The sequence below is a fragment of the Rana temporaria genome, chromosome 4, assembly GCF_905171775.1.
Source record: "Rana temporaria chromosome 4, aRanTem1.1, whole genome shotgun sequence".
In the NCBI taxonomy this organism is placed as follows: Eukaryota; Metazoa; Chordata; class Amphibia; order Anura; family Ranidae; genus Rana; species Rana temporaria.
The window spans coordinates 134,214,562-134,234,959 of NC_053492.1; the positions used below are offsets into that span (position 1 = coordinate 134,214,562).

The 20,398-nt window shown below is 45.9% G+C and overlaps 1 protein-coding gene across 2 annotated transcripts in view; it reads left to right on the plus strand.

Moving 5' to 3' along the window:
• LOC120936603 (ceruloplasmin) overlaps positions 1 to 12,520 on the plus strand; it is a 79,623-nt gene extending 67,103 nt beyond the window's left edge. Inside the window, exons 16-19 of one of the 2 annotated variants that reach the window (XM_040349082.1) lie at positions 1,679 to 1,895; positions 3,474 to 3,613; positions 6,641 to 6,837; positions 12,437 to 12,520. In XM_040349082.1, coding sequence (XP_040205016.1) covers positions 1,679 to 1,895; positions 3,474 to 3,613; positions 6,641 to 6,814 — 531 coding nt within the window. In that variant the 3' untranslated portion in view covers positions 6,815 to 6,837; positions 12,437 to 12,520. The remainder of the gene's footprint in view (positions 1 to 1,678; positions 1,896 to 3,473; positions 3,614 to 6,640; positions 6,838 to 12,436) is intronic. The other variant, XM_040349081.1, reaches the window with a different exon arrangement.
• The last annotated feature ends 7,878 nt before the right edge of the window (positions 12,521 to 20,398 follow it).

Here is a 20,398-nt window from a genome sequence, read left to right on the forward strand (position 1 = left end):
GTCATGGCCGAAATTGTTGGCACCCCAGAAATTTTGCAGTAACACATGTTTATCCATATGTTTAATACCTTTGTGTGTATTGGAACAAAACAAAAAAAGGGAGGAAAAAAAGCAAATTGGACATAATGTCACACAAAACTCCAAAAATGGGCTGGTCAAAATTCTTGGCACCCTTTCAAATTTGTGGATAAATAAGATTGTTTCAAGCATGTGATGCTCCTTTAAACTCACCTGGGGCAAGTAACAGGTGTGGGCAATATAAAAATCACACCTGAAAGCAGATAAAAAGGAGAGAAGTTCACTTAGTCTTTGCATTGTGTGTCTGTGTGTACCACACTAAGCATGGACAATAGAGAGAGGAGAAGAGAACTGTCTGAGGACTTGAGAATCAAAATTGTGGAAAAATATCAACAATCTCAAGGTTACAAGTCCATCTCCAGAGATCTAGATTTGCCTTTGTCCACAGTGCGCAAGAAGAAGTTTTCAACCCATGGCACTGTAGCTTATCTCTCTGGGCGTGGACCGAAGAGAAAAATTGATGAAAGTTTGAAACGCAGGATAGTCCGGATGGTGGATAAGCAGCCCCAAACAAGTTCCAAAGAAATTCAGGCTGTCCTGCAGGCTCAGGGAGCATCAGTGTCAGCGCGAACTACCCTTCGACATTTAAATTAAATGAAACGCTATGGCAGGAGACCCAGGAGGACCCCACTGCTGACACAGAGACATAAAAAAAACAATACTACAGTTTGCCAAAATGTACTTGAGTAAGCCAAAATCCTTCTTGGAAAACATCTTGTGGACAGATGAGACCAAGATAGAGCTTTTTGGTAAAGCACATCATTCTACTGTTTACCGAAAACGAAATGAGGCCTACAGAGAAAAGAACACAGTACCTACAGTGAAATATGGTGGAGGTCCAATGATGTTTTGGGGTTCTTTTTCTGCCTCTGGCGCTGGGTGCCTTGAATGTGTGCAAGGCATCATGAAATCTAAGGATTACCAAAGGATTTTAGGTTGCACTGTAGAGCCCAGTGTCAGAAAGCTGGGTTTGTGTCCAAGATCTTGGTTCTTCTAGCAGGACAATGACCCCAAACATACGTCAAAAAGCACCCAGAAATGGATGGCAACAAAGCGCTGGAGAGTTCTAAAGTGGCCAGCAATGAGTCCAGATCTAAATCCCATTGAACACCTGTGGAGAGATCTTAAAATTGATGTTGGAAAAAGGCGCCCTTCTAATAAGAGAGACCTGGAGCAGTTTGCAAAGGAAGAGTGGTCCAAAATTCCAGGTGAGAGGTGTAAGAAGCTTATTGATGGTTATAAGAAGCGACTGATTTCAGTTATTTTTTTCCAAAGGGTGTGCAACCAAATATTACGTTAAGGGTGCCAAGCATTTTGACCAGCCCATTTTTGGAGTTTTGTGTGACATTAGGTCCAATTAGCTTTTTTTCCTTCCTTTTTTGTTTTGTTCCAATACACACAAAGGGAATAAACATGTGTATAGCAAAACATGTGTTACTGCAATACTTTTCTGTGAGAAATACTTGATTTTCTGGAGAAATTTCTGGGATGCCAACAATTTCAGCCATGACTGTATATGCTTGAGTTACACATAAAGCATTCAGTGTATAAACATACTCTGACAGGTGATGTACCTACTAACCAGTGTACTTCTTCCCAGGACACCTACAGTGGACTCGTTGGTCCTCTTGTGATCTGCAAAAAAACTTTTTTTCCATTACTCTTAAGACCTGTGCCAAAACGATTTTCTCTACTTTTCATGATCTTTGATGAAAATCAGTCCTGGTATCTGGATGAAAATATCCAAACATATTCCCTTCAGCCAGATAAAGTGAAGAAAGAGGATGAAGAATTCATTGAAAGCAATTTGATGCATGGTATTTTTTTTCTAATTCTTTGTTTATTTTATATAGTAGTTTTCTATTACTGGCCAGCAATCCTATAGAAAACTCAACACATGAACAGATAAAATGTATATACAAAGTAGTGACTGAGTAGTACACACACCTAGGTTACTTTTTTAATAAGGGTATAGATAAACTGGCTTAGAAGCAATGCCAAATCTTGTTATGAGTGTAGTTCTTTAAAACTAAATTGTGGTAAATATTTAGGGCCAGATTCACAAAAGAGATACGACGGCTTATCTTCTGATACGCTGTCGTATCTCTGTGATCCGCCCGTGCTAACTATGCGGCTGATTCATAGAATCAGTTACGCATAGCTAGCCCTAAGATCCGACAGGTGTAATTGACTTACACTGTCGGATCTTAAGGATGCAATTCTATGGTGGCCGCTAGGTGGCGAGGCCATTGCGGTCGGCGTAGAATATGCAAATGACTAGTTACGGCGATCCACGAACGTCCACGTTACCCGTCGCTCTAACTTTACGTCGTTTCCATCGAGATACGCGTCGTAAAATTAGGGCTGAGCCCTAGTTGTTCTAAGCCATGTTAAGTATGGCCGTCGTTCCCGCGTCGAAATTTAAAAAATCACGTCGTTTGCGTAAGTCGTCCGTGAATGGCGCTGGACGCCATTTACGTTAACGTCTAAACAAATGACGTCTGTGCGATGTCATTTAGCGCAATGCATGTCGGGTAATTTTCCCGACGGAGCATGCGCAGTATGTTCGGCGCGGGAACGCGCCTAATTTAAATGGTGCCCGCCCCATTTGAATTAGGCGGGCTTGCGCCAAGTGGATTTACGTTACACCGCCGCAAGTTTACAGGTAAGAGCTTTGTGAATCGGGCACTTACGCTGTAAACCTGCGGCGGTGTAACGTAAATCAGATACGTTACGCTGCCGTGGAGCAACGTAATTCTATGTGAATCTGGCCCTTAGTTCTTACTAAAATGGTAGTATGGTATGAGTGTCCCCACACTCCAACTTCCTGTGACAAACACTGTGCATTCACAACCAAGTGACACCATTTTAGGAAGCCTCTTACCAGATCACGTGAACCATTGGGATATAATGATGCACTTCAAGCTTTGCTGCCCTCTTCAGATGGGGAAAATCTTTTGGTGCTCAATGACAAGAAGGGTGCACAAGCATTGTGCATTACTTTTATATAACATTTATATAACATGATAAATGTTATATAAAGGAAATGAACAAGGCTGGTGGACCCTTGTCATTTTGTTACATCATAATCTTTGACAATTTAGCTGTTTATTGTCAAAGGTTAAAGTGGTAGTAAACCGCACCTTTAAAAAAAAAAAAACTGCAAGACAAAGGAAAAATGTGCTAGTATGCATTGCATGATGAGCCTTATTATAGGCTTACCTGTAGGTACAAGTTAAAAATAACTACTACGACTTTAAAGGTATAGCTCAAGTTGTCTTTGTGGGCTGGCTTATATAATTCAGTGTTTTCTTTTTTTAAACATAAAAATATATACAGATGCTGACTATTTTTACAGTGAAAGTTGAAATTTATTTAAGCATTTTTTTTTCCAGCTATCAATGGAAAAATGTATTCCAACTTACATGGACTTAAAATGAATGTTGGGGATCTTGTAAACTGGCATTTAATTGGCTTGGGGAATGAAGTGGATCTGCATACAGTTCATTTTCATGCACACAGCTTTAAATACTCTGTAAGTATAAAACATAAAGCATATTGTGATGAACAGCCTGAGATAGGCAACAGATACACTCTGTATCATGGCAGTTTATATAGGTTCCAGAAGAAGTATGAAGTAGTAGAACTAAAGGCAATTTATTTTTTGTCATTTCAGATAGAGTAAGGAAGGGTTAAAAGCCCTATCAGTTTTTTTTTTGTTTTGCCATTCGTGTTCCAATGGGAAGCTTTCCCTTCACTTCTTGTCCCATAGCTAAAGCAGGAAGTGATATGAAATTCCTCGAAAGTGAATTCATGGTTGTCACTGGGATCACCAAAACTAGTATCCCCATTGGAAGTTTTCCCCTCTTCCTATCTGATTAAAATTTACATTTTTTATTTTCTTTCACTTTTACTAGGTGATGACAGTAAACAGGAAAACAGAGGTTAAATCTCCCTAACAGGGTCATAGATATAGGGTTGCCACCTCATCCCTTTAAACCCGAACACATAAGAATTACATTGGTTCTGAGGCTAATTTAATGCAGATAAGGCACCAAGTGAGTTTAATTACCACCTTAATCAGCCACAGAACCTGTGTAATTCATATGTGTTCAGGTTTAAAGGGATGAGGTGGCAACCCTATATAGATAGCAGTAAAGATATGACATGGGTTCTAAACCCACTCTAGCCAACGCTCAGGAGATTTTGCAAAGAATACCGTTTTCCCAATTGTTTGGGCTCTGTAGTCTGGTAAGGGAGAGAGGTTGGCCCCCTGGCCAGCACTTTAGGCCAAGTTTTTCCAAAGTCTTAAGGACAACTGGTTTTAAACTAGGATGAACAGACGTCCCCGGACTGAGGACACTGTCCCCGGGCCAAGTCTGTCCCCAGTTTTGTTCCTGGATTGCAGGGGCAGACTGGGCCAGGGGACTGGATGGCAATTTCCCGCTGGGCCACTCAAATGTGCCGTAAAAAAGGCTGCTCCGTTTCCATCTGCAGCCACAATGCTGCTAAGTAAATGTACAGCACTGTCCTATGAATACAGCGCTGTTATGTGACTACAGGACCAACCTGAAGTCTCCTCCTTCTGCCTCTCTCGACACTCCCCAGCGCCCCACTCGGTGTCCTCCAGTGCTGCCTGCAGAAAGACTATAGAGGTAGAGGCAGAGCTTTTGGCTGCTAATGATCCCACTGGGAGGATGCCTATAGGAGTTTGGGATGTGTGGAGGGAGGTGAGTTGGCGGGATTTGCAAGATGTTGAGACTTGTGTGCAGGCTCTTGAGATGGGGTGGGGCAGTGACAGCAGTGTCTGCAGCAGGGTAGGAGGCCAGTACTAGTGCTGTACAGCTAACTTCAATTGTTTCATGCATGCCACTGCCAAGTGGCCTCTGCAGTGCTGGAGCAATAAATTAGTACTCATTAACACCATATAATTTTTTTATGCACCCCTCTTCTGCACATACTATAGGGTGACCACACACCCCCGGACTAAGAACACTGTCCCCAGCCCAAATCTGTCCCCGGATTCAAAAACTTCTCAGTCCTCATATTTGTTCTGCTCATTATTAATACTCATTTAATTTTGTAATTACTACTGTGATATATAGAGGAACATAGGGGATGTCGGTTACTCTAAATATACCACTGGTAAAAAAAGTGTCCCTAATTTTATTTATTTTTTTAAATGTTGGCAACTATGTACTTGGGCATTGCCCAAGGGCCACCTGGTAAGTAGGGGGCCCCATGAGAGGCTCCTGAGATCCTGTGATATTAAAGTGGTAGTACATTTTGCTAACATTACTACTTTTTAGAGGCCTTGAGGTAGGTTATGCCATAATGCACAGCATATTAGCACATTAGGGTACACTTACCTGTCAGACTGAGCCCTCCAGCCCTGCGCTGTGATCAATACAGAAGGTCCCGGGTGCTTCCATCTTGACCCGGTCTTCCTTCTGAGTTCTGTGCCTTTGGTCACTTACCTTGGTCGGGCTACGTTGATGTCACTCCCACACATGCTCATGTGCATCCTCTCTCTCATCCCCCCTCTCTCTAACACACCTCCTCCCTTACACCTCACCCCTCTCCCATGCCCTTTCTCTCTCTCTTTCTCATCCTCCCTCTCTCTGTTTAACTTAATTTATTATAACAAAAAAAGATTGCATTTTTATTTATTTATTTTTATAAAAAAGCCCCAACAAAAGTCTCAGCACCAAGCCCATAATGTTTTCTTTAATCCAGCGCTGTTGTCATCAATGCTTCGTGGACTGCCTTTGTACGCTCATTGTTTGAAGGTGAACACTGACAAAAATAAAAATAATCATTGTTTTAGTATTTGACATGAAGACAAAATGCACAGCCCTGTAATGTCACCAACAAGGAGCAGCAGCCAGCAGGCAGACAAAGTCTATTACAGATTTTTAAATATCGTATTTATCGCCATATAACACGCACAGGCCTATAACACGCACCTTCATTTTAAGAGGGAAGTTTCAGGAAAAAAATTAAATTTTAAATAAAGAACTTTGAAGCAAAATAAGGGTTAGTGCCCATCAATGCAGCCTGATCAATGCCCATCTGCAGTCTCAAAATTTCCCATCAATGCAGCTTGATCAATGCCCATCTGCAGCCTCAAAATTGCCCATCAATGCCTATCTGCAGCCTCACAATTGCCCATCAATGCAGCATGATTAAGGCCCATCTGTAGCCTCCCCATTGCCATGAATGCAGCCTGATCAATGCCCATCTCAGGGAGGGGGCGGGATGAGCGCCATCAGATTAAGTACAGTGAGAATTTCCTGTTTACTGGGCGGCCTATTTAATACAAAGTCCCGCCTCTTGGACCGGCTTCTATGATAGACAGAAGACTTGCAGGGTGAAAAATTGAGTGTTAAACGCCAATAAATACAGTAATATATATTTATTAAATATATAGTCGAGAATGAATATCTGCACACTGTACAAATTCAATAAAAAACAAAACAATTCAGAATGAAAAGACAATAAACTTTTTGTTACCTACAAAGGTTGTAAGGACAGTACCTAATTCTTTCTGCTTGTTTTTCAGGCGGGTGCTGTTTACCAGACGGATGTATTTGATTTGTATCCAGGGACATTTCAAACTGTTGAAATGACTGCAAAGAACCCAGGAACATGGCTACTACATTGTCACGTGGCTGATCACATTCACTCAGGAATGGTGGCATTGTATTCAGTACTTGAAAATCAGGACAGTGAGTAATTCTCTTACCGGCAATGTGCATGGTAATTTACAATGCAAGTTTTTTTTTATTCTTGCTATGGTAAAAACACAGGGCCAGATCCTCAAAAGAGATACGCAGGCGGATCTGCTGTTCCGCCTGCGTATCCCTGTTTCTATCTTTGGAACTGATCCACAGAATCAGTTTCCAAGAGATAGACAGAAGATCCGACATGTGTAAGGGACTTACACTGCCGGATCTTAGGATGCCGAAATGCCGCCTCGGGTATGCAAATTAGCACTTACGGAGATCCACGAAGCTTTTCAGCTTTGTTTTTTCTCCGTAAGTATTAGTTTGCAATCGTAAAATTAGGGCTGCTTTAAAGTTAGTACACCTTGTAAAAGCAGACCCTTCTTTCCAGCGACGCTGTCTTTTTTTTTAAAAAAAATAAAATTTCCCGCCGCAACTCATTTTTTTTCCCGACGCAACTTTTTTGACCCGGCGCGATTCACGAAGCTCGGCGTAACGTAATTTTGTGCTATGCACGTCGGGAAAATGACGTCACGAGCATGCGCAATACGTCCGGCGCGGGAGCGCGCCTAATTTAAATGGGACTCGCCCCATTTGAATTGGGAACGCCTTACGCCGGCCGGATTTAAGTTACACAGCCGAAAATTTCTAGGTAAGTGCTTTGTGGATCGGGCACTTAGGTAGAAATTTTCAGCCAGTGTAACTTAAATGGGAATATTTAAGTTACGGCGGCTGGCTGTGGATCTGGCCCACAGCTCCCAACTGTCCCTGATTTGGAGGGACTGTCCCTGATTTGGAGCAATGTCCATCTGTCCCTCTTTCCTCATTTGTCCCTCATTTTGGTCTCATCCATATAGCTGTATATAAAATGCACTTTTTATCTTTCAAGAAGTGTTTCCCAGTGCTAAACCTTTCTTTCAAATTGTAAATTGCTGCATTTGTTCATTTTAAAAGCCAATATAAAGTGGTAATAAAAGCCCTTGTGGATTTAATTAACTCATTTGATATATGTTAAAAACAAATTCCTGGAGAAGTATTTTCTCCATGGAATAGGCAGTGATAAACTACTGTTGCAGAAATTGATTCACCTATTGCATTCACTGGTGAAATGTATTCTAAAAACTTAGCATAAATAATTTATGGTCAGTTATTTTTAGCCAGGGATGAGATATTGAAACCCATAGCCACTTTCTCTGAAACCCATAAAGTATTCAATTTGGTGAAGATAATACAGCAATGTGTTTATAGTACATGCTAATCAGCCCTACTCAATGTCAAGCATGTCAACAAGCAAAAAAAGAAAAAAAAAATCTTGTGATGTGTATAATATGGTGTCCAGTTTAAGGGACCACAGTGCAAATAAGGAAGTGTTTAGAGGTGCACCACTTATTAATGGAAAGTCTTATGCCGCGTACACACAATCAGATTTTTCGGCGGAAAAACCTTGGACAGTTTTTGCGACGGAATTCCGCTCAAGCTTGGCTTGCATACATACGGTCACACAAAAGTTCTCTGAGCTTTCGACCGTGAAGAACGCAGTGACGTACAACACTACGACGAGCCGAGAAAATTAAGTTCAATGCTTCCGAGCATGCGTCGAATTGTTTCCGAGCATGCGTCGGAATTTTGCGCGTCGGAATTTCTACAGACGATCAGATTTTTTCTGTCGGAAAATTTGAGAACCTGCTCTCAATCTTTTGTCTTTTGTTGGTAGAAATTCCAACAGCAAAAGTCAGATGGAGCATACACACGGTATTTCCGTTCAAAAGCTCACATTGGACTTTTGCTGTCGGAATTTCCCATCGTGTGTACGGGGCATTACTTTTAGTAGAAGACTAGAAAAACGATGTTCGGCTTGGGAAAAAAAAGTGTCCTAGAGGCAGTGTTGTAAGTAACTGCGTTAAAATAAACGCTGTTACCTAACGATGCCCCTTTTGAGGGTAACGAGTAATCTACCAGATTACTCTTCCCCTCACGGCAACGCCGTTCCCATTACTTGGACGGCGTTACCGTAATTATTCCTACCTTTGACTCAGCGTCGCCGTCGGCCATCCATTATTAAAAAAGCGCGCCTCCCCCTCTGACTGTTCCGTCCATGATAGGCGGAACACTAATTTTTCCAGCAAAGCCTCTGTTTACTGTTCAGCCTATCACGGATGCCTTCTCATCCTCAGCCTCTGATAAGAGGACATCAGTGATAGGCAGAACTGTTCCGCCTATCACGGTCCTGATACAGCCTGAGGAGGAGTCTGGCACCCTACATGCATTCCATACTAGGGGGGCGGCACCACAATTTACTTCCTCCACCAGCTTCTGTATGCTGGGCATCCAGGGAATGTGCTCCACAGCTGACTGATCGGTGCCCGCAACTATCGGCATTAATGGGGGATTTCAGAGGCAGCTATCCCCGCCAGCTGTCTGTCATATCTGTGTAGCATGGAACCAAGTTAAAGGTTCACTAAAGGAAAAAATTTTTTTGCTGAAATGACTTTACAGGGTATAGAGACATAAAAGTTAACTGATTCCTTTTAAAAATGATTAAAAATAGATAAAATTATATCATATAATGTGCCTCTAGTTTCACTTTCGGTTTTAAACTGGTTTCATGTTTATGTGAAGTAAAGAGACCCACAGAACAAAAACAAACAAATCCAGGGCAGTGTTTTGTTTTTAAAATTAATCTGAGGAGTTTTAGACACACAGCTTAGACCACAGTGAGAAGCTCCCATGAGTTTTTTCATAAGGAGCCAGACAAGCAGGAAGTGTGGAGATCACAGCAGAATTACAGCAACTTCAAAGCAAAAATGAACAATGAGGACATGAAACCAGTACTGCAGTAAGGTAAAGGAAGCTATTTAGTTAAAAAAAAAAATCCTTTAGTGATCCTTTTTAAGCTCTCTGAAACTCCTCCTCGGTTCTGCGCTACACTGATCTGACAGGTGGAGCTGCACGGAGGAGACTGCACAGACGGAAGTCTGCTCTCTGCTGCATGGCTCTAATACCAATGAAGGTGAGATAGCTGTGGAGGGAAAGGGGGAGGAAGGGGGGCTGGTTGTGCAGAGAGAGTAGAAACTAAAGTTGTGGATGTTCTGCAGAGGTCAGGGCTGGGGGAGTGGGTTAGATTGTGCAATGTGAGAGTTGTGAGCAGGGGAAAGGTGAGCAGAAGTGAAATGTGGAGGGGGAGATAAGCTGTGGATGGGAGTGCAGAGGTGATTGTGGACTGGAGGTGTAAGCTGTGGATGGGGGGTGTGCAGAGGTGACATGTTGACAGAGGTTAAAAGAGGAATTGTGGATGGGGGGAGGGGACTGCACATGGTAATGTGAATTGTGAAATGTGGGGGCCAAGGGGGTGAGCTGGTTGTGGATGGAGGGGGATGGTGAACTGTGGAGAGTGGGGAGAGGGTAAGGTGAACTGTGGAGAGGGTGAGCTATGGGGGGGGGTGAACTGAGCAGAGAAGGTAACCTCTGCATGGAGGGAAAGGTAACCTGCGTGTGTGTGTGTGTGTGGGGGGGTGAGCTGTGGACGAGAGAAGAGAAAGTGACCTGTGGATGGGGAGGTGAGCTGTGGACAGGGAGAGAGAAGGTAAACAACACTTTACTTCTCTTTCCCAACGAATGGCGGGAATAGGGGTGGGTTGAGGGGGTAAAGGGGGCGGGGAGTTGACTGGGAAGGTTGGGTTCCTGCACCTATTCTCTGAGAAAAAAAGCCCTGCTAAGCGCTCTCTATCTGTATCGGGCTGTGCAGTCCTAGTCGGCTCCAGGACACTCTCGCCAACTTTGGTTGTAAAAGTTCCGCCCACTCACCCCTTGGCAACCCCCGTTCTCCAATACAGTTCTTCCGTGCCCTATCACAAGCCAATCACAGTCCGGGAGTGGTTTCCGCGGCAACAGCGTCCTGGAAACATCCCGGATCGGAGAAAGCGGTGTGGGGATCCCAGAGAGAAAGAGAGAGCGAGGGCGACCGGCTGTGATCCCTCCTACCCGGGAACAGGTCAGTGTGATACCCCGAGTGTGTATAGAGCCCTACCCGGACACCACTTCCATGGGTGCCCGGAGAACCTGGCTCTGATTCCCAGTGGAGCTGTCCTCTGACTCCCATTTTATGTTTTCTATAGGTGATCTTTCTGACTCTCCTATAGGTGATCTTTTTGACTCTCCTATAGGTGATCTCTATGGCTCTCCTATAGGTGTTCTCTATGACTCTCCTATAGGTGAATCACTGTGCCATCATACATGCCTGACTGTGCCATCATACATGCCTGACTGTGCCATCATACATGCCTCACTGTGCCATCAATCATCATACATGCCTCACTGTGCCATCATACATGCTTCACTGTGCCATCATACATGCCTCACTGTGCCATCATACATGCCTCACTGTGCCTGTAACATGCCTCACTGTCAGTGAGGCATGTTACAGATGGCACAGTGAGGTATGTTACAGATGGCACAGTGAGGCATGTTACAGATGGCACAGTGAGGGGTCGTCTTATACAGTGAGTATATCCCAAAACAAAAATTTTAGCTGGAAAATTAGGGGGTCGTCATACGCCGGCAAAAAAAAAGTCAGTTACTTTGCTGAGTAACTAATTACTTTGCCAATGAAGTAACTGAGTCACTAACTCAATTACTTTTCCGGACAAGTAATTTGTAACTGTAACTAATTACTTTTTTTAAAGGAAGATGAGCAACACTGCCTAGAGGTGACTTGAAGGACAGGAGGTGGGTTACTAGCAAAATTACTGCGTAAAAATAAAGCAAATGAAATCCTGAAAAATGTAGCTTCATCTAAGGACTGGTACACTGCAATAGATTACATTATTGATCTTGGGTGTATTTACACTTATGCTCAAGAATGCTTTTCCAAATGTGGCAGCAAAGTCAAAAAAAATCCTGAAAGGTGGATAAAGCCCCTGGGTTGCCAGGACCTATTTGTTCCTATCAGGCACTTTCTGTTGCTGTGTTCGTCTGCCTTAGAGCCGGTTCACACAGGGGCGACCTGGGATCCGACTTGAAGTTGCCCCAAGTGGTCCCAAGTCGTGTGGTTGAGAAAATCAATGGAAGTGAATGGAACCGTCTTAATGTACACTACTGAAGTTGCTCCGACTTCTGAAAAGGTTCCTGTACTACTTCAATCCGACTTGTAGGCAACTTGTACCCATTGATTTTAATGGAAGTTGCCTCAGAAGTCGGATCACTGTTTTAACTGAAGCAACAATACAGGAAGATAACATCCATTTCTCAGGTAAACCCCTCCCTCCCCCTCCCTCCCACAGAGCTTATTGTTGTTTGATTGGCCACTGGAAAGCCTCCTGTCCTGGAGGCGACTTGAAGTTGCCTTGTACTGTCCTGGTGGAAGTTGCCTTGTAAGTTGCCTGATGATTCATACTCAAGTCGTGTCCAAGTTGCCTCCCAAAGTCGTGCTGGAAGTCGTGTTGCCCGTGTGTGAACCGGCTCTTACTGTAATAATGGCACAGTGCATTACTGCTTTTAAATTAATAAACAATATTGCATTTGCCTTATGTGAGTTTACATATTTTAATTAAATGTTTTTAAATAATTCAAAACATCTTTCTGCATATTCTTTTTTTTTTTTTTTTTTACATTTTAATGAATGCATTTTTTTGCAGGAAAGGAATCAATACTCCAAAAGATTGTAAAACAAATACCTGGCAAAATCTACATGTAGAAAATACAAGAAGAAACTTTGAACTCAAGAAATGTCAAGAAATTATCTATTGTAGAATTTCAGCATTTGTTTTACATCCTTAATGTATTTTACTGAAATAAACCAAAGTAAAATATTTGTTTATTTAAGCACAAACTACAGTATTATACATTTTATACTCAATGGCTTTTGGTTATGCATTAAGTTAATTACAACAGCTATTTGGATGCTAATTTAAATCACCTGTCCTATATGAATACCCTAAAGTATATCTAAATCCCAAACTTTTTTATAGTTTTGGCAAGTGTATGCAATGGTTAAAGTGGTTGTAAACTCTCTCTCAAAAAAGAAAAAAAAAACGTAAAAAGGCATTATGAGCTAGTATGCATTGCATACTAGCTCATTATGAAATACATCGGCACACGCGGATACAATGAATATCTCCTAAACGGTGCAAGTTTAGGAGATATTCATGGTACCTACAGAAAAACCTTATGCCGCGTACACACACGATCGGTCCATCCGATGAGAACGGACCGATGGACCGTTTTCATCGGTTACCAGATGAAGCTGACTGATGGTCTGTTGCGCCTACACACCATCAGTTAAAAAAACGATCGTGTCAGAAAAAAGGGTGATGTAAAACACAACGACGTGCTGAAAAAAACGAAGTTCAATGCTTCCAAGCATGCGTCGACTTGATTCTGAGCATGCATGGATTTTTAACCGATGGTTGTGCCTACTAACGATCGTTTTTTCTTCCCATTGGTTAGGAATCCATCTGTTAAATTTAAAACAAGTTGGCTTTCTTTTTTTTTTGTATAATCAAGTTTATTATTTTTTCAACCGAAGAAATACAAAAGACATACACATGTTCAACAGAAAGTTGTCAGTAAGCAGGACTAGCGACCACGCAGGGTCTCGCAGGCTTCAAGACCCCGGAGGGGTCCGTTAAACAAACAAAACAGGAACATATAATGTAATAGGACGTGGGGGCGCCAACGGGCATCCCATAACATGGTGTCAACCAAGGGGGGTGTCAACTTCTGGGTTGTAATGTAGGGTCAGGCCGTAACGCCAGCCGTCCCCAGAGGGCAAGGCCACAGTGATCCCCATGAACGGCCCCGTCCCACCAAGGCGAGTCCGGCGTCCGTCCATGCGGGTCGCCACATCAGTGGGGGCCCCAGCTCGCGAGCTGAACAGGGGGGGGGGGGCCATATGGCCTCCAACAAACCTCCCCCTGCTACAACCCGCCCGCCCCGGGCACCCCACATGAGGTCCTGGAGTTAGACACGAGGCCACCAGTGTCCCCTCGATACTCGGGGACGGCCCCATAGTCACCAGTGTCTGAAAATCAGCCTTACCCTCGGCCCCTTGAGTGGCTCCTTGGTTGAGAGTGCAATCATCAACAGAACATGTAAATCAACAGTTGTAAGCAGGGAATAGGGATTGGGTGAGAAGGGAAACAAGGGGAGGGAAAGAGAGGGGAAGAAATAGAAAGAGAGAGGGAGAGAGAGAGGGGAAAAAGAAGAACAGTCCAGGTTTACCTTCAGGTGTCCAGAAAGCTGCAAGTTACCTCTCGCCGGGTTCGGTGCCGTAGTGATCAATCTCCACTGGCTCTCTCCGGCCACAGGGCACAGCCGGATTCACGTGTTTAGGGGGTTGTCCTGTGCACTTGCCAACCTGCGGGCCTTAAGGGAAGGGTCTGACAGTTCTAGTAGGGCAATGTCCAAACTTGACGGGACAAAAGTGGGGGATTCTGGATGTAGGGATTCTGGATGTTTTCCAGTGAAGTGGTACAAGGCGCCTTGCTGCATTAAGCAGATGAGGCAGCACATTTTTTTTGTATTGCTGAATGGGGATCGTGGGGACATGCAGCAGGAAGTGTTTCGGGGATAAAGGGATCTCCAGTCCGGTCACTACTTTAATTTGCTCCCGTATGTCCTCCCAGAAGGGTTTGATCAAGGGGCAGTCCCACCAGATGTGGAGTAGTGTGCCTCTAAGTCCGCAGCCTCGCCAGCATAGTGGCGACGTAGAGGTATAAATATTTGCCAGGTCTGTTGGCACTCTGTACCACCGGGACAGAAGTTTAAAGTTCGTCTCCTGCGTCCTTGAGTCAATGGAAGACGAGTGGGTTAGTTGGTATAGGTGATCGAGCTGTGGCCCTGTGAACGTCGTCTCCAGATCAGACTCCCACCGCCTAACATAGGCGGGTCTAACTTGTGCTGCATTGGAAGTGAGGAGTCGGTACAGTTCCGATACCATGTGTGTAATAGGAGCGTCTTCTGTGAACAACCGTTCAAAGGGGGTGAGTGTCAAGGGGTCTCTAATAGTGCGACCATGAATCTCAAAAAAGTGGTGTATCTGTCTGTATTTCCAGAAGTTCATACGGGAGCCCTGTCTGCCTACCGGGAGTGTTTTGTAGCTCTGAAGTTTACCGTCTCTCATGAGTTTCCCACAACTGGCGTTCCCATCATCCACCCACGAGTCAAAGAAGGACATTTGTTCGCCTGGGGGAAACCATCGGAAGCCTCCCAGGGGGGCCAAGCCGAACTCGGTATTGGCCTTGTCCCAGACGTTCAGAACATGGGTCGTCAGAGGTGAAGTTGTGTCGGACAACCCCCTGTGTTCCCGCAACAGCCACGGTGCGTAGGACAAATTCCTGCCCGCCAGGCTTTTCTCTAGAGGCACCCAGACCTTGGTGTGGGTATGAAAGCGCCAGTTCAGGATCCTTTGCAGAGCTATTGCTCGGTAGTATTGCTTAACGTCAGGAACCCCTAGACCTCCCGTGCGTTTTGAACGTCACAGTATTCTGAGCGCTATTCTGGATTTACATGCGTTCCAGATGAAAGCAATCATCATGCTAGAGATGCGGTCGAAAAATTGCTTGGGCAGGGGGATCGGGAGCATTTGTAGGTAAAAAAGGATGCGGGGCAGGACAGTCATCTTTATAATATTAACCCGACCCAGCCAGGTGAAAGCCGTACGCGTCCAGCGTTGAAGGTCATTTTTAACCGTCGTCAATAATGGGGTATAGTTAGCAGCGTACAAGGTGTCAAATTTATCAGTTGTATTCCCAAGTATCGCAGGGATGTCGTGGCCCAGGTGAAGGGGAAGGAGGTCCGGAGACCACTGGCCACGTGGGCAGGGAGGTTGATAGGAAGAATCTCTGACTTTGTCAAATTGATTTTGAAGTTGGACAAGGTCCCAAACAGCTTCAGCTCTTTCATTAGGTTGGGCAATGATATCAGCGGGTTTGACAGATGAAACAGGACATCATCTGCGTATGCAGAAAGCTTATGTTCTGTGTTACCTATCTGAAGGCCCTTGATGTCTGGGTTAGCTCGAATGGTCCGGAGTAAGGGCTCCAAAACCAAGGCAAACAGGAGGGGTGACAATGGGCACCCCTGCCTCGTGCCATTCCTGATAGGAAATCTAGTGGATAGGGTGCCATTAACTTTGACTTGGGCACAGGGTGTGGAGTATAACGCTAAGATCGTGGTCAGTGTGCGCGGGCCTAGGCCGATCGACCGCAGGACCTCCGTCATGTACGGCCAGTCCACGCGGTCGAAGGCCTTTTCGGCGTCAGTTGACAGGATAATATAAGGCGAGGGGTCCGGGCAAGTTCGGGCCCAGTGGATGAGTTGGACCGCTCTGAGGGAATTGTCTCTGGCCTCTCGGCCAACTATAAAGCCTGTTTGGTCAGGGTGTACAATGTCGGGCAGAAAATGTTTAAGCCTGTTTGCCAAAATTTTTGCTAGCAGTTTAATGTCTAAATTAAGAAGGGAAATGGGGCGATAGCTCTGGGGGACAGTGGGATCCTTGCCCTCCTTCGGAATCACCGGTATGTGCGCCAGTAAGGCTTCCGAGGGGATATTCCCACCTTCTGCCAGAGAATTAAAATACTTACACATGGGCAATGCCAGGTGGGAAAGGAAAGTCGTATAGTATGTTTTAGTGAACCCGTCAGGGCCTGGGCTCTTCCCGTTGGGCAAGGACCCCACTGTGGTCCCAATTTCTTTAACGGTGATAGGGAGTTCCAATGTCGCAGTCTGATCGTCAGTGAGTGGGGGGAGGTTAGCCGAGTCAAGGTATTTCCGGATCGTCTGTCGTCTTGCGTCTTGTGTGTTGGGGGGTGTGTCAGGGTTTAAGTTGTAAAGACCTGTGTAATAGTCCCTAAATCCTGAGGCTATTTTGGAAGAGTGGACCACTAGTTCACCCGAGGGGGAGCGCAGTTTCTGGACGTGAGATGTAGCATGTTGTTTTCTAATTGTTCGTGCCAGCATCCGTCCACATTTGTTCCCATGTTCGTAATATTTGTGGGCCACGTACCGGAATTGTTTACGGGTTTGACGGTCAAGGAGGCGTAAGAAAAGCTCCCTTAGTTCCGTCAGTTCTTTCAGGGCTTCTGGGGTTCCGTTCGCCTTGTGTTGTAGTTCAGCCTTCCCCAGGGCAGTATGTACCCTGAGAAAGTCCGCACCTCTTTCTCGCTTGAGCCTCGCACCCTGTGAAATCAGTTCCCCCCGAACCACCGCCTTGTGAGCCTCCCACACCAGACCGTCCTCCAGCCCGTCCACCGAATTTTCGGCAAAGTAGTGTGACAATGTGTCCGACACTCCCTTCACCGCAGCCGGGTCATCCAATAAGTTGTCATTTAACCGCCATGTCCAAGCTTTGTTCAAGCCTGCCGGCAAATCTAAGGCAACGGTGACCGGAGCGTGATCTGATATGGATATGTTGCCAATGGCCGCGGTCTGAAGTAGGTCTAGCGTCCTGAGGTCTACGTATATGTGGTCTATCCGGATGTATACGTCGTGTACTGTGGAGTAGTAACTGAAGTCACGACCCGTCGGGTGTAGCGTACGCCAGCAGTCTACCAGTAGGTGGGACTGGAGTGTTTTCCGAAAGCGTCTAAGAAACGCGTAAGAGTGTGTGGTTTTTGCGTGGGAAGTGTCCAAAAGGGGGTCAGGGCTGATGTTGAAGTCTCCTCCTAGGACCAGTTGGCCTTCCCTGAAATCTGTCAGTCGGTCCAGAGTGGAGTCAAGGAAAGTGAGTTGGTCTGTGTTTGGGGCATAGATCGTTGCAAACGTGTACATCTGACCTGCGATGCTACCTTTAAGAAACACATATCTGCCCCGGGGATCTATTTCACTCCCTAGGGTCAGGAAGGGGCATGACTTGTGGATTGCTATGGCTGTCCCTCTAGATTTGGGTGTTGGTGAATTGCTAAGGAACCACTGGTTAAAGAGGTGAGTGGGTAGTCTAGGAAGGGATTGGGGCGTGAAGTGGGTCTCCTGCAGGAAGAGCACTTGTGTTTTTAAACGCTTTAGTTCCCACCACAGCTTACTGCGTTTGTGGGGGGAACAAAGCCCCCTAACATTGTATGTGCTTACCTTTAAAGATGCCATTGGAGAGATCGGGGGTTCACGAGTTCAATTGTCTGATGTCGAGCCCGGCGAGGTGGTCCAGCAGTGTGGCATACCTGGTATAGGTGGTCTAGAGAGAGCAAGAGTAGAGTCAAGAGCAGAGAGTAGGGGATGAGGGGGAGGAAAACACAAAAGGTAAGTAATAGGTAGACAATTTGTACATCGTAGTGGTCTTTGCCACTACATACACATTCCAAACTAAAGGTCTCGTCCAGGGCCTCGTCCCCTATATGGGGGGAGGTTCCCGGAGTACAACCTGAGGTCCCAACTGGGACCATCACCCTAAGAAGGGTGGCCTACTGGGGATACGTGAGCCAACCTGGGGATGAGACGGGAATACTCCCAGCTCCGTCCACCTCATCTAATGTAGTGTGAAAGGGGGGAGAACCAGGGAGGGTAGGTTCGCATGGGGATGAACTGTCCATTCCCTCTGGGTGAGTCGAGCTCCACGTTCCTGTTCCAGGCTATAACAGTGGGCAGAGTCATGTTCAATAACCCTCCGTAAGAAAGGGGGCGTATCAGGTTATAGGAGCAAATTGGGGGGGTGGATAAAAGTGACAAATTATAAAACCTGAAAAATGGGGGGAACAGATCAAAATTAAAGCGTATATGGCCTTAGAGCCAGGGTAGTGGTGAAATCTTCAGCTCAACAGTCAGGTGAATTGCTCCTAAGGTAGCAGCATGAGTTGTAGCAGCACCGTGCAGCAACGCCGGCTGTCGTTTTAGAAGGACGGATCCACTGGGAGATCCGATGGGCGGCGGTTGCGGTCTCTTCTGCGATTCCTACGAGAGGATGATTGCCATGGTTGGGGCTGTGGCAGGTTTAGCGTCGGCTGGTCTGTCCAGCCTCTCCAGTCAGGGAAGTCCACCGGATCCAGGCCGAGGGAGTCCAAGAAGTTCGGGAGGTCATCCTTGGTGCGAAGTGTCACGGTCCTGCCCTCTTTAGTAGCTTGCAGGTAAAAGGGGAACCCCCATCGATATGTCAGGCCCGCATCCTGGAGAGCTGTCAGCAGGGGGCGCAATGCTCTGCGCTGCATAAGAGTGCGCCTGGAAATGTCCTGGTAAAAAGCTAGGTGGGCGCCATCAAAGTCAAAGAAGGGTTTCCCTCTCATTTTCTGCATGATGCGGTCTTTTAAAGTGTACTTGTGGAGCTTACATATAATGTCTCTGGGGTTATTTACATCTTGGGAGGGGGGCTTCAGGGCCCTGTGCGCCCGGTCTATTTCAATAGTGGCTGTTGCCGAAAGGCCCAGGATTTCTTTGAAGACTCCTTCCAGGGTCGGGACAATGTCCCTAGCACCTGTGGCTTCTGGTAGGCCGCGGACCCTAATATTGGCCCTGCGACTGCGGTTCTCCATATCGTCAATCTGGCACAGCAGGTTTTCTATTTGGTGGTCTTGGGCAGTGCACTTGTCTCTGAGCATGGAGATGACAGGTAGGGACTCCTCAAATTTTTGCTCCAGGGTCTCCAGCCTCCCCCCCAAATGTGCGGTATCGGCCTTGACCTGGGCTATTTCCTCTTTCAGGGCCCGCTCTACCCTGTCAGCAAATCGTTCCAGGTCTGCCTTAGTGGGGAGGGAGAAAATATGGCGCCGGACTTCCAGGTCATCTATAGGATCGGGGGCCTCGTGATCGTCTCCTCTAAGCCTGGGGGAATCTGGGGAGTCCCGGGGGAGAGAGTCACTCACCGATTCTGGGGATGGGATCGGGGATTCCTCCAGCGCTTGCGACCTGGTGTGTAGCGAGGCCTTAGGTGTCTTTGAGGCCTTTGTCGCCGCCGCCATCTTTGGAGCCTCGCGGCTGCGTGTGCTGCTCCCGGCGAAGAAATCGAGCTGCCCTTGCTTAGTCCGGTCCGGTCTCGGTGGCTGGGAGGTGGACCGGTTCCGCTGGGACATTCTGGGCTGCGGATGGGGTAAGATTCTCCCCGTAGGCTGTGATTTGTGCGGCGGTGAGACGGAGCTCAGGAGATGCACGTCCTCACTCCTCCATAGCCAGGACACGCCCCCAGTTGGCTTTCTTTTAACCGATGGTTATATAACCGATGGGGCCCACACACGATCGGTTTGGACCGATGAAAACAGTCAATCAGACCATTCTCATCGGTCCAAACCGATCGTGTGTACGCGGCATTATTCTAGGCTTACCTGCAGGCAAAAGTGGTAGTACAGGATTTACAACCACTTTAAAGCCCTTATGAAGATTTATTTGTGTGATATCGTGGAGGTGTTCCTTTTCTTCCTGTCCCAAAGATACATCCCAAAGAATAGGAAGTACAACCCCAATTCCAAAAAAGTTGAGATGCTGTGTAAAATCTACATAAAAACAGAATGCAATGATCTGCAAATCCCATGAACTCATATTTTATTCACAATAGAAAATAGAAAACATATAAATCCCCCGTTCACACTGGTGCGACTTGTCATGAGATTTGACAGTTCTAAATCGCATTACAAGTCGCACCCTATTTGTGCCTATAGAACCGTTCAAATCGTTGCAAA